General features: G+C 36.0%; 3 protein-coding genes and 1 long non-coding RNA gene across 4 annotated transcripts; 2 read left to right on the forward strand and 2 right to left on the reverse strand.

Annotated features, from left to right (window-relative positions):
* The first annotated feature begins 1,327 nt into the window (after positions 1-1,327).
* LOC105951993 (polyol transporter 5-like) lies at positions 1,328-4,202 on the forward strand. The gene is made up of 3 exons (XM_088812836.1): positions 1,328-1,690; positions 1,809-2,171; positions 2,821-4,202. The coding sequence occupies exons 1-3, from the start codon at positions 1,543-1,545 to the stop codon at positions 3,891-3,893; spliced, it is 1,584 nt and encodes a 527-aa protein (XP_088668962.1). The 5' UTR covers positions 1,328-1,542; the 3' UTR covers positions 3,894-4,202.
* Positions 2,820-5,878, reverse strand: LOC105952066 (uncharacterized). The gene is made up of 3 exons (XR_016029480.1): positions 5,699-5,878; positions 4,943-5,056; positions 2,820-4,325 (listed from the first exon to the last, which is right to left on the reverse strand). It is a non-coding gene; the product is annotated as an uncharacterized LOC105952066 (long non-coding RNA).
* Positions 5,879-8,104: 2,226 nt separating this feature from the next.
* Positions 8,105-9,540, forward strand: LOC105952015 (hydroxyproline-rich glycoprotein family protein). Its single transcript, XM_012975512.2, has one exon. It carries the CDS (start codon positions 8,298-8,300, stop codon positions 9,288-9,290), a length of 993 nt encoding a protein of 330 aa, XP_012830966.2. The 5' UTR covers positions 8,105-8,297; the 3' UTR covers positions 9,291-9,540.
* Positions 9,541-10,777: 1,237 nt separating this feature from the next.
* Positions 10,778-11,968, reverse strand: LOC105952014 (BURP domain-containing protein BNM2A). Its single transcript, XM_012975510.2, has one exon. The coding sequence runs from the start codon at positions 11,931-11,933 to the stop codon at positions 11,043-11,045; it is 891 nt and encodes a 296-aa protein (XP_012830964.2). The 5' UTR covers positions 11,934-11,968; the 3' UTR covers positions 10,778-11,042.
* Between the last annotated feature and the right edge of the window lie 615 nt (positions 11,969-12,583).

Below are 12,583 nucleotides of genomic sequence, written 5' to 3' on the forward strand. Positions count from 1 at the left end.
CAAGTCCTATCTAAAGGATTTTCTCTAATACCTTATATGATTGTTTGTACACATACAAGTCGATAATCGAGATCGAACTACAACAACAAACGACCGCAACGATGTTAAAAACTAGAGTAAATTACGGCAAACGCTGGTATAAAGGTAGCCATTACGGAAGAAACTCCCTTATTTTCGAGTAATTACAACCACATATTCAACTATATAATGTCTTACGAAAGAACCCCTCATTCAGTAAGTAAATTGAATACCGTAACGATTTATGTATAAGATGATAAATAGTTAAGGGATTATTGTTGTTACCCAAAAAATAGAGGGTTTTTTTGTAATTTAGTCTGATCTCATGAGATAGGCGTAATATAATCTTTTACAAGCCATACGAGAAAGGTAACTCACGCTAGTCTAAATTTACGAAAATAAATAATTTTGTAATTTAGTCTGACCTCATATATGATTATTAATAAATAAATAAAAATCAAGAAAATAAATAATATCTGCCCCTCATAGTTGACCAACAATGTCCAGACCACACACAATAATCTCATAATAAACTTATATTCTATTTCGATGCAGCTTCATTTCTTGTTATTTGTCACTCCCCACTTTTGACTATTTGACTTCACAAGCTGTCACAGTTTTCTGTATGTGACTATTTTGTTTTTTTGCGATTTATTTATTTTTTTCAGAAAATAACTACCCACAAACTTTACAAACTAAAAATCAAAAATTAATTACTAATATATTATATAGTACCATAAAGTTTATGGGATTGTATATGAAGATATATGGTCCAAATTAAAAGACCTAACAAAGAAATACAAGTGATTATTAAACTTATTAATCAAATTTTTGAAAATTATTTGGTTTGAAATTACTAAGGTGGAAACAAATTAATCAAATGATAAAAGCAAATAAAGATAATCCTAAATTAGTTACAACAATTTGCACGGTTAAATCAATATTAAAAATAGGTTAAGCTAGGGGTATGAAGGAGCCAAACTCGTGTGCTTTGACGGGTTCTAGCTATTTTTTTTAATAAAATTACTTATATTATAACAAAAAAAATTACAAAATAAATAATGAACTGTAACTATATATATTTATATGTTCATTTTATATTATCATTATAACATTTTAAATTATTATATATTATTTAAATAAAAAATAATATTTAAAAATAAATAAAAGGAAGGTTCGTGTGATCACAAACAACTAAAAAAAGATCGAGTTCGACTCGTAAAAAAACTTGAGTTCAAGTTTTTTTCCTGTCGGATCAGCTAGGTTAAGCAAATGAATCATCCACATGAGTCTGCCACGTGTCATCAATGGAATGGGAATCCGATTTTCTTCATTTTTCGGCTGACCCGTATTATAACAAGTGGAGTAATATTTGCAACTTGCAAACTCAAAATTGATGATGTAATAACTGAGATTTCTGACGTCATCACTATTCTTCCTCTATATATACACACACCACCCAACCTACACAAAACATCCATCACTCTACTTTCAAACTCTCTTCTTCTTCTTCCCCTAGTCGTTATGGCCCATTCTGGTAAACCAGAAACAAATGGTGCCCAAACCCGTTTACCCATACCCGGTTTCGACCCGCCTAAAAAACCCAAGAGAAACATGTACGCTTTGGCTTGTTCTTTCTTAGCTTCCATGACCTCCATTTTACTTGGATATGGTAATAAGCCTTCCTTCTTTTTTCTTCATAATTTATATAATTATATTACGTCATTATTACTAATCACATGATTAATTCAAACTAATTATCAATGCAAAAACCCAATTAATTTAAACAGATATAGGAGTGATGAGTGGAGCAATAATCTACATCCAGGAAGAATTCGGCATAACCTCCGTCCAAAAGGAGGTGGTGATGGGTATTCTCAACGTCTACTCCCTCCTCGGCTCCGCCGCTGCCGGCCGTACCTCCGACTGGATCGGCCGCCGGTACACAATCGTACTCGCCGGAGCTATATTTTTCGTCGGCGCTCTGCTCATGGGATTCGCCACAAACTATGCATTCCTCATGGTCGGCCGCTTCGTCGCCGGAATCGGGGTCGGCTACGCTCTCATGATTGCTCCGGTGTACACGGCTGAGGTGGCCCCCGCTTCCTCCCGGGGGTTCCTCAGTTCTTTCCCCGAAGTGTTCATCAATTTTGGTACACAGTAATTTCTTTTTACTATTTTTTGAGTTTCGAGTTTATTTAATTGTCGGTAGTTTATTCTGTTTTTTTTTTCTTTTCGTGCACATGAAATCTCCAGTTCGTAAAGTAACACCATTCGTGATTTTTTTTTATTAATTAATTAATTTGTTGAATATTAAATTTATAGGACAATCAAAGATAATATTTTTATATAATTTATTTAATTGATGAGAACAATAATTGACAGAGATGAACACTTATTTAATATATATATTTTTTTTGAGAAATTTATTTAATATATACATTGTACACATGTATGTACAATCTACATCACGGGTTCCAGAATTTTAGGTTGTGCCCACAAATTGAAAGCAACGTGCATTGTTTCTTACTCCTAAGTCCTACCCATACAGCCAGCCTCACGACAAAGACGTGTGTGTATATATATATATATATATATATATATATATATATATATATATATATATATATATATATATATATATATATATATATATATATATATATATATCAATTAGATTTATAAATAGCAAATATTATTTTATTTTATTTTATTCAAATATGCCAATTGCTATATTAGTTTAAAGTTACTTTTTCTTGTTTCAAAATTAATGTAATATTAAATCATTTAACCATTTTATAGGCATATTACTCGGCTATGTCTCAAACTTCGCCTTCTCCAAGCTCCCAGAAAACATCGGTTGGCGATTCATGCTCGGAATCGGCGCAATCCCCTCCGTATTCCTCGCACTAGGCGTCCTAGCCATGCCCGAGTCGCCCCGATGGCTCGTCATGCAGGGTCGACTCGGCGATGCCAAACGAGTCCTCGACCGAACCTCCGACTCCCTTGAAGAGTCCAAACTTAGACTCGCCGAGATCAAAGAGGCGGCCGGAATCCCCGAACACTGCGACGAAGACGTCGTCGCGGTCTCTAAGAAGAGCCAGGGTGGAGGAGTCTGGCGGGATCTATTCCTCCACCCGACCCCTGCTGTGCGCCACATATTGATATGCGCGGTGGGGATCCACTTCTTCCAGCAGGCGAGCGGCATCGACTCTGTGGTCCTCTACAGTCCCGAGATCTTCGAAAAGGCCGGGATCACCAAGACCACCGACAAGCTGCTGGCGACGATGGCAGTCGGATTCATGAAGACGGTCTTCATCTTAGTGGCCACGTTTCTGCTGGACAAGATCGGACGGCGTCCGTTGCTCCTCTCCAGTGTGGTGGGGATGATCGTATCCCTGTCGGGCCTAGCGATCGGGCTCACTGTCATCGAACACGCGAAGCACAAGTTAATCTGGGCCATCGCTCTGTGCATCGGGTCGACCTTGTCCTACGTGTCTTTCTTCTCGATAGGGATGGGCCCCATTACATGGGTCTACAGTTCGGAGGTTTTCCCGCTGAGGCTGAGGGCACAAGGGTGCGCTATGGCAGTGGCGGTGAATCGGGTCACAAGTGGGGTGATATCAATGACGTTCTTATCCCTCAACAAGTCTATAACTATTGGAGGGACGTTCTTTCTTTACGCAGCGGTAGCTGCTATTGCATTGGTGATCTTTTACACCTTGTTCCCCGAGACGCAGGGGAAGACACTCGAGGAGATGGAGAGTTTGTTCGGGACTTTCTTCAAGTGGAGGTCTACTTTGAGGACATTGAACGAAAAGAAGAGCGAAAAGAACGGCCAAATTCAGTTAGAGGGTGCTCGTGTTGCGAATTAGGGTTGAGGGTAGTTTTGTAAATTGCTTTCTTGATGAGTTGTATTTTCGTTTCGAACTTCATCAATAATGACAATCCATAAAGATTGTGGGGGGTGAGGTGGGAGATGAGAAAGGGATGGATGGCGACAAGTCGAAAGTACTATTGTAAGGTAGAATGAAACATGTGGTAGAAAATCGAACATGCGAACATATTCGATGTAAGGTGCTGAATTTGTTGAGTACTTCGGCAGTTTTCGTAATGGATTGTATGTGAAACAAGTCTAAGATGGGATGCATTAAATTCCAACAACAAAACATACTTACTTTCTACACAGATTTTGCATGCAGCTGAGGAAAGTTTCATACATACCTTAATAATTCGAGCTGCTGTCTGAATTTTACTAAAACGAGGAATCGCCCGATTACGTACAAGTAGCTCATCTTCATGTTCCTCTGTTCCAAAAAAATAAATAAAAAATTAGAAGAAAATAATCAGGAGAGATAAAGATATGCAACTCACAGCATGCATGCAGATGATATAATTGCTGCCTCGTTTTTCCATTTTCAATCACTGTTTTGCGAAAATATTCCATCAAATTGTAATGTACCCAAATCACGACTTTCTAAGGACAAAGTAACGAAATCAGGAGAGATCAAGATATGCAACTCACAGCATTCATGCAGATGATATAATTGCTGCCTCGTTATTCCATTTTGAATCCCGTTTTGAATCCCGTTTTGCAAAAATATTCAATCAAATTGTAATGTACACAAATCACGACTTTCTAAGGAACAAGTAACGAATTCATGTCTCGGTTTTGATGGGCATGTTCAAATTGCATATTTCCATCAGTAGAAAGTTTCGAATGCGACACGACGAATTACAATTTAGATGTCTTTAAGGGGAATAAAAAATAAAAAATAAATAAAAACTCATATGGTGATGAACTTTTGAGTCGTTTATTATTCCGCAAGAATAGCGAAACAAACTAGCCTTCTCAAACAATCCAACCTAAGCATGCCCAGTTTATATAATCGTAGAGTTGGAGCTTATGGGTCGTTTAACTTACATTACTAGGAGAAGCAAAATTTCAAATATAAGTAACCGGCCTCTCTTGGCTGCTCGCCTTCAATCCTCCACCGCACAACGAGGTACTTAATTCACCATCTTCGTTTTGCTATGCCTACATCCAAACACCCCTTTAGCGGTTGCTTACGAAAAATAACGAAGGGAATAATAATAATAGCAAGGCTGCTCTTCTATTCTAATATACACTAAACTACGGCGACCGAGTTAATTACTCAAACTATACCAAACCAGTGCTACACGTGAATTAACCGAACTATAACTCTAACTAAACGATCAAAATCAATTAACGAATTAAACATGAATTTAACCATGAACGCAGCCCGAAACTTGGCCCGTGACAGAAAACCAACAAGCCAAACCACTGTGAACAGAAATCAAAGCCCAAGATTAAACTTAATTTTAGCTATATTTCTGGTAATTTCATTTCATCAGCCACCATCAAAATTAAACTAATTATTGTAACAAGCGTTAATTAATGTATTTTGTGTATGTGTGATTGTACATTGATAGCATCAAACCCTAGATGTAGTGATAATTCTACAGGGCCCCGATTAATTAACCTAAATGCATTTCTGTGTGGCGAACTATCAGTAATTCCAAATTACATCTCCATAATTCAGAGAAGGAGTTGAAATCCATTTCAATTTCAATTTCGAGTTTCGAATTTCGCCATGAATAAATCATCAATAGAGTATTCAGCTCAGATGCGAGAACGATTGGTTCGAATATTTCGTACCTGAACTTCGCACGGCGACGACATCGTTCCGGCCGCCGAACAGCACCCGCGGCGGAGGAGTTCGGCGACATCTCCGATTCCAGCTCACGCGCCGCCGTGCGCCGGAGGGGGGGGCGGGTGTTGGGGGTTTAAATTTCTTCCAGCAGGCGAGCGGCGTGGATTCCGTGGTGCTGATACTCTGTAGTCTGTACTATTGAGATTTCACGTAAAAGGCTGGCGCAATGATGGCCGTCGGATTTTGCGACAAAGATCGGACGGCGGAAATTGCTTCTATCTAATTTGGCGGGAATTTGTTTGGGCCGGAAATTTGTTACACGTGACGTTCTTTTTCAATTCGAATGGGCCCAATATTCCGTTCCGCGTTATGCGTAGTCCCGTTGCATAAATTGACGAATTTAAATTCAAACAAATTGACAGAATTATGATAATCTGAATTAATTCTTTGAGAGTTAGTAATTAATAATCTTATATCTAATTACATTTACACATTTTTTTTTCGCTCTCTAAAATTTTGTTGTATTAATTACTTCATTTCTTTAACGATCGATTTCATTTTATGACAACTAAGTTTATGTAATTTATTTTGGAGATTAAGATTGTATTAAATTGGATTTGTATGAATGTTGATATTGTTATTTAAATATTACTAATAAATTTTATTATATAAATTTTAATTTATTGTCTTATTATAATTGTTATTTTCATGTTTTAAATAATTATTTTTTCCACTTTTAAAATATTATCCCGTGCATCGATCTTGTTCATACACGGGAAAAAATGATGTCCCTTGGTTTGTAGGTCTAAGACAAGGTTAGATTAAAAACCTAATTACAAAACGAAGTGAGTAAGAATTAGTAGTAATATAATTGCATTAAAAGTTAGGAAAATTCAATGAATTGGCTAATTAATGCGATATGCATGGAATTAGTTAAAGCTATAAATACGCAGAATTTCGTGCTTGTTCGTGTAGGAGTAATTAAGAACCTAAGTACATTGTTTAATTTCTCTAATAATCCCAACGCTAATTTTTTTTCTTTTTAATTGGTTGTATTAGTGGATATAATTAATAAGTTAATACAAATTATATTTTCATATAGAAAGATAAAAGGTACCACTGTATCATAATCAATCGATCAGACAGTATATTATACATTCGTACACTTGTGTCTCTGTAATGATAATAGCAATCATATAATATATTTAAAAAAATAATAATTAAGAAATACATTAATTTTAAGAATAATATATTCTTTTTAATTCAATAATTCAGTTGCATTTATGAACATTTTTTTTATATATAAACGGTGTTAATGCTTAGGTCAAGCCTAAGAAAACCCTAATGGCATCTATGTGTAATTACTATTTTTTTTTTATCTTTACTATCTCATTTTTTGTTATTGTTAATGGCGTTTTCGTAAAAGAAAAAAAAAATCTATACGAAAACTCTCGGAAATCATGATAGCATTTTTTTCTCGTAATATTTTCTTCAAATATGCTTGTTTTTCAATTGTCACGTATTTAAATAATTATTTTCCTCATTTTTTAAAATACTAGTATTTTTTAAGCCCTATTTAAATTCATCTTACATAATTGCAATAAACGTTTAAATTTATTCAATTTAGAAAAATTGAAATAAAAATCAAAATTCAAAATTAGAATTAGACTGCAGCACCACCAGTGTGACTACTGGGAGTGTCAGGTGGTATATTTTGTTAATTATGTCAGGTGGTATATTGTACATTCGTACTACATTCTGTCTTATGTAATGAGTAATGATATAATCAATAATATAATATTATAAAAATTCAAATTATCAATAAATAATTATAAATACATGGCATAAAAAATATAATTCTAAAATTGCACTTTTTTGCGGAAATTATACTTATATAATATAAAAAAATAGAGTTTTCGATTAAATCACTTCCACCCCTAGTTATTAATATTTTGAATTTCATTTATAAAACAATATTTTTATCTCAATAAATACATTTCTTGTATAAATAAATTTGGTCCTAATTGGACAAATAATTAGAGGCAACTTTTAAATCTTTAAAGACAATTTTATTTTCTTTTTTAACAAACTTGAGCCCTATTTAAATTCAAAAATGTAATATACATCTTAAAGTTAATCACGTTTGCTATTTTTTCTGATTGGATAAGCCTAAATCTTTGAAACGAAATCATTTTACATTTCTACTATATAATATAATTCCTCCTTTAAATACATAAAAATAAAAAAAAAATTATCATTTTATTTTTTTCTTATATTACTCCAATATTTTTGGGCTTCCTTTTATTGCAATTAATTTGCAATATAATATATATATTATTAATTAAAAATAAAAATAAAAATAAAAAATAAGAATTTGAATGGGCATAAACTCCGCATTAGTAGGTGATGGGATTCTTTTTCCGCGAATGAAAAATAAAAAAATAAAAAATAAATAAATAAACTCAGGCATTTCTGTTTGTGCATCTTTATCTCTAACAAACTTCTTCTACTCTTCTTCTTCTTCTTAATTTCTTCCTCCTTTTTCTGCCCTAGCTTTCTCTCTCTAGGCCTTCTTTCTCTCTCTACTGCATTCATTATAAAGAAATGGACCGAAAGCGAAAGAGCAGTGCCCAAAATTCACCCATCCCGATAATGAACCCTTCTTCTTCTTCCACCTCCGCCGACGATGATGAATCTCACCCCGCCGCCGTCAATGAATCTCCCCCCGCCGCCGTCAATGAAAATAACGGCGTGGGTGAGAACGAAACGGTTTCGTTAACCCTATCTCTGTCCAGCCAACCCACTGCCACAGCCACCACCTCCCTCCGTCCGCGTCTGCTCTCCACCCCACAAAACTGGCACCACCGCCCTCCGCCGCCGCAGATTCATCAGTACTTCCCTCTTCCAATAACACTACCCATGGATCTACCCCACTTCAACCAAATGTTCTACCCACCAAATTTCACCCCCGCCGGCCTTTCCTTCATCAACCTCAACAACCCACCCCTCCCCCTCGCCGCGCCGCCGCCGCCATCGCCAACCTCCGTCGGCTTCCTCCGTCCACGCCGCCCCCGTCGCAACCAATCCCGACCCCCACCGGAAGGCAGATCCCCCACCATCACACCACCATTCCCATGGTCAACAAACCTCCGCGCCACCGTGCACAGCCTCAACCACCTCCTCTCAAACCAAATCGGCGCCGTGAGCGGCGAGGTCCAGTGCCGCCGCTGCGAGCGCCGCTACACGATCTCATTCAACCTGATGCAGAAGTACAACGAGGTGGCCGCATACATCACCACCAACAGAGACGCCATGCACCACCGCGCACCAAAAGCCTGGCTCAGCCCGCCGCTCCCCATGTGCGAATTCTGCGGGCAGGAGAACGCCGCCCGCCCCGTAATCGCCGACAAGAAGAGATCCATCAACTGGCTGTTCCTCCTCCTCGGACAGATGCTCGGCTGCTGCACACTCGAACAGCTCAAATACTTCTGCAAGCACACCAAGAACCACCGCACCGGAGCTAAAGACCGGGTTCTGTACTTGGCTTATCTCGCTCTCTGCAAACAGCTCGATCCAAACGGTCCCTTTGATGTTTGATTTGATTAATTCGGTTTAATTGTTTTGTTAATCGTGGATTAGTGTGGATTTAATTTTTTTTAGGGTTTAATGGTTTGCATGTTGAGATTTTAATTTTTTTTCTAGGGTTTTGGGTTGGACTTCTATCAGTAGTGTAAATCGATCTCTTGGTTTCGTTTTATGCAAACATATTCATTACTTGTTTTTTTTTTTTAATTTTTTTGGTTTGAATGAATCTTTGGTCAATATTATCATATTAATTACTCGTGCATTGCATTGCATCTCTAGTTTTTAATTCAATAGATTTTGTTAGTTAATTAGTCTTCATTATGACCGTACGTGTTCTCTCTCTCCTCTCTCTCTCTCTACCTCTATCTCTGCATGTGTGTACTTCTCTCTCTCTCTCTCTCTAGCTTGTAGAAAGATTATGGTGACTTTATAAAGATTTAATTAAATTAAAGATAAATCACATTTCTGCTGGTTTTTTAGTCATTTGGATAAATCTATGGAGTACGGACATGAAAACAATCATACATGAAATCGGCCTATGCCAAAAACGGGGACATGGGAGATTGGGAGAAACGTGTAAATATTAAAATTGTAGGGTATATTTATAAATATGCTATATAAAGATATATAAGTATTTATTTTATATATAAATTCTATTTTTTATATATATTGATACAAGCAAATTCGGAATAAATCTTATTATCAACTATCAATTTGACAATTGATTATCAAATCGTGCAAATAATTAGGGAAACAGTAAGAATATTTGAAATTTTGTTATTCAAATATGTTTATAATTTTTTTTTAAATTGCAAAATGACCCATAAAGTGTCCGGCAAGTGCCCTCGAGTTTCCGAAACATGTAGGAAACACGGAAACATGAAAAAGTGCCCTCGAGTTTCCGTGCTACATAAATTATATAAGTTTTGGACTTGATAATTGGGCCGTGCCAGAAGTGTGTTTTATTGGCAATAGCCCAATAGGCCTATGATAAATTTTAATTTAATTTCAATCTTATCTTTATTTTCTAAATCTATATTTAATTTCAAAACAATTTTAACCAAACCTAACTCCGTAAATTCTAGAATTAATAAATCATTAATTTGATCTATGATGATCTATATATTGATCTATATAAGAGTAAATTCAAATAACTTTAAATTAAAATATATATATATATATACAATTATAATTAAAATTAAAAAATCATTAAATTCTCACAACTGATCAACTGAATACCAGCATTTAACGGAAAATTAGGTTGGATATATCAAAGCCGAACTTGATGCACAGTAATTGACAAAACTACCCTTCTAAAACACTTCATCTACCAGAAAATCTACTATTGGGGCAATGTGCAATGTATATTTTATTTTCAAGGGCGGAAGTTCACTTTTTTATGGTTGTAAGGGGTTTATTGCAAAATTTTAATTCTTTAGGGGGTGAAGTGTATTTTGCCCTTTACTTATCAAAAAAAAAAAAAAAAAAAAAAAAGAGTATTTTGCCCTAAAAATAAATCAATTAGAATTTACAAACAGAGCTAATATCACCATTTTGCATATATCATTTCATCAGTACACACATCAAAAAACCACAACAATTAGAAAAATCAAGAACACTACCCAAACATAATTATAGCAATCACCTCTATTTTACACTTACAAAAATAAAATAAAAAAATAAAAAAATAAACTATAAACTTTACATATGTTTAAAACAGTCACATATTTCATATATATGTATTTTTTTTAGTATATATTTTTTCTATTTTTCCCCTTGAGACAATGGAATCCAAACGAGATTATCCGGAGGGAAAAAATGGCAAACCGGCGAATCACCGGGCACAGTCCTCAAAACACGAAACGCAACATGATCCGCGTTCCACTGCGATGTGTCCAGGTGGCAGATGGCGGCAGCCGCCACCTTGCCGCCGTCTTCTCCGGCGAGCAAAACCTTATAGATCTTATTGTCGCTGACTTGACCGTGGCAGTAGAAAACCGCGTAAGGATAAGGCAGCGTATGGCAAGCGATAACCGTTTTCCCGACCGTTTGCTCCGTCACTATTTCGGTTATCGTGTAGTTCTGCAGGAGGGGTATCGGTTCCGAGAGGTAGTTCGTGGTGACGGATTTGAATTTCGTCGCTAATATATTAGCGACGGAATCGAGCATGGATTCGAGGGACGTGGCGCAGAATTTGCTCTCGCCTTTCATCGCGGGGAATTCGCAGTGGCGGAGAGTCGATTGCATGGCTAAGGCCTGTTTGGATCCCTCTTGGAATGAGAAGAGTTGGAGGATTTGAGGGAGTTGGAATGACGAGAAGGGAATGGAATCGGATTCCGGCTTCGATAGTAATTGCGGCGTGGTCGAAGGGTCGTTTGTCGGGAAGTAGATCGGCATCTTATTCCCGAGCCTTAGGTCTTCGTAGTGGAAGAAAACGTTGAGCTCTATCGGAAGATGGCGGTTGGAATCGTCGTCGTCGTTTTTTTCATCGACGATGTTTCTGCGGTGGGATTGCGTTGTTTGAATACATTGCAAAAATAACATAACAAATAAAACGGTACCGAACATATGATATTTTCGACTCGAAATAAACGTAATAGAAGTTTCGATAAGCCGAGGGACCGAAGAGAGGATCAAGAATGGAGGATTCATCATTTCTTGATTTTTTGAAAGTCTTTTGCTTATGAAATGAAGCTTAGTGTGATTCCCTTTTATGAAGTCTTCTTGCTTTGTGTTGACTTTTTTTATTAAAAAAATATTTGGACAAATGGGAAGAGGACATGTGGCAGCTTGATTGAGGTAAGAAGAGGGAATCTTGTTAGCATAAGGAAAAAAGAAACATCATGGTGGTAATGATGTTTTCCAGAAATAGCTGATGGAAATATTGAAAAGCTCCCACTCAAATTAATAATTAAGAAGAAACTAGCTACATGTAATTTTATTTATTTGTTTATTTATTTTTATTTATTTATTTATTTATTAAGTAATAGTTTGTGTCTCTGTTTGATGAGCTGTACATTGTTGTTGATAAACTACAACAGAGTTTACTCTGTTAATTTATTTAATTATTTATTGCTTAGGTCATTCAAGTAATACAATTTGTTGGAAGTCAAATGAATAGATTAAGCATTTTATTGTCTAGTAGTCAAAAGTCAAAAGATCAAGATTATTTAAAATGTGCACATGGCCACTTTAGTCAGAAAGATTATAATTATGCAACCATGATTTTATTAAATGAATTTGCTATTATTCTCTTTAAGAATAATAATCTTTAATCTATTCCTTGGATACTTTTGTTGTCTAAA

Source organism: Erythranthe guttata, chromosome 14 (assembly GCF_056151865.1).
Source record: "Erythranthe guttata isolate IM_541 chromosome 14, IM_541, whole genome shotgun sequence".
Classification (NCBI taxonomy): Eukaryota; Viridiplantae; Streptophyta; class Magnoliopsida; order Lamiales; family Phrymaceae; genus Erythranthe; species Erythranthe guttata.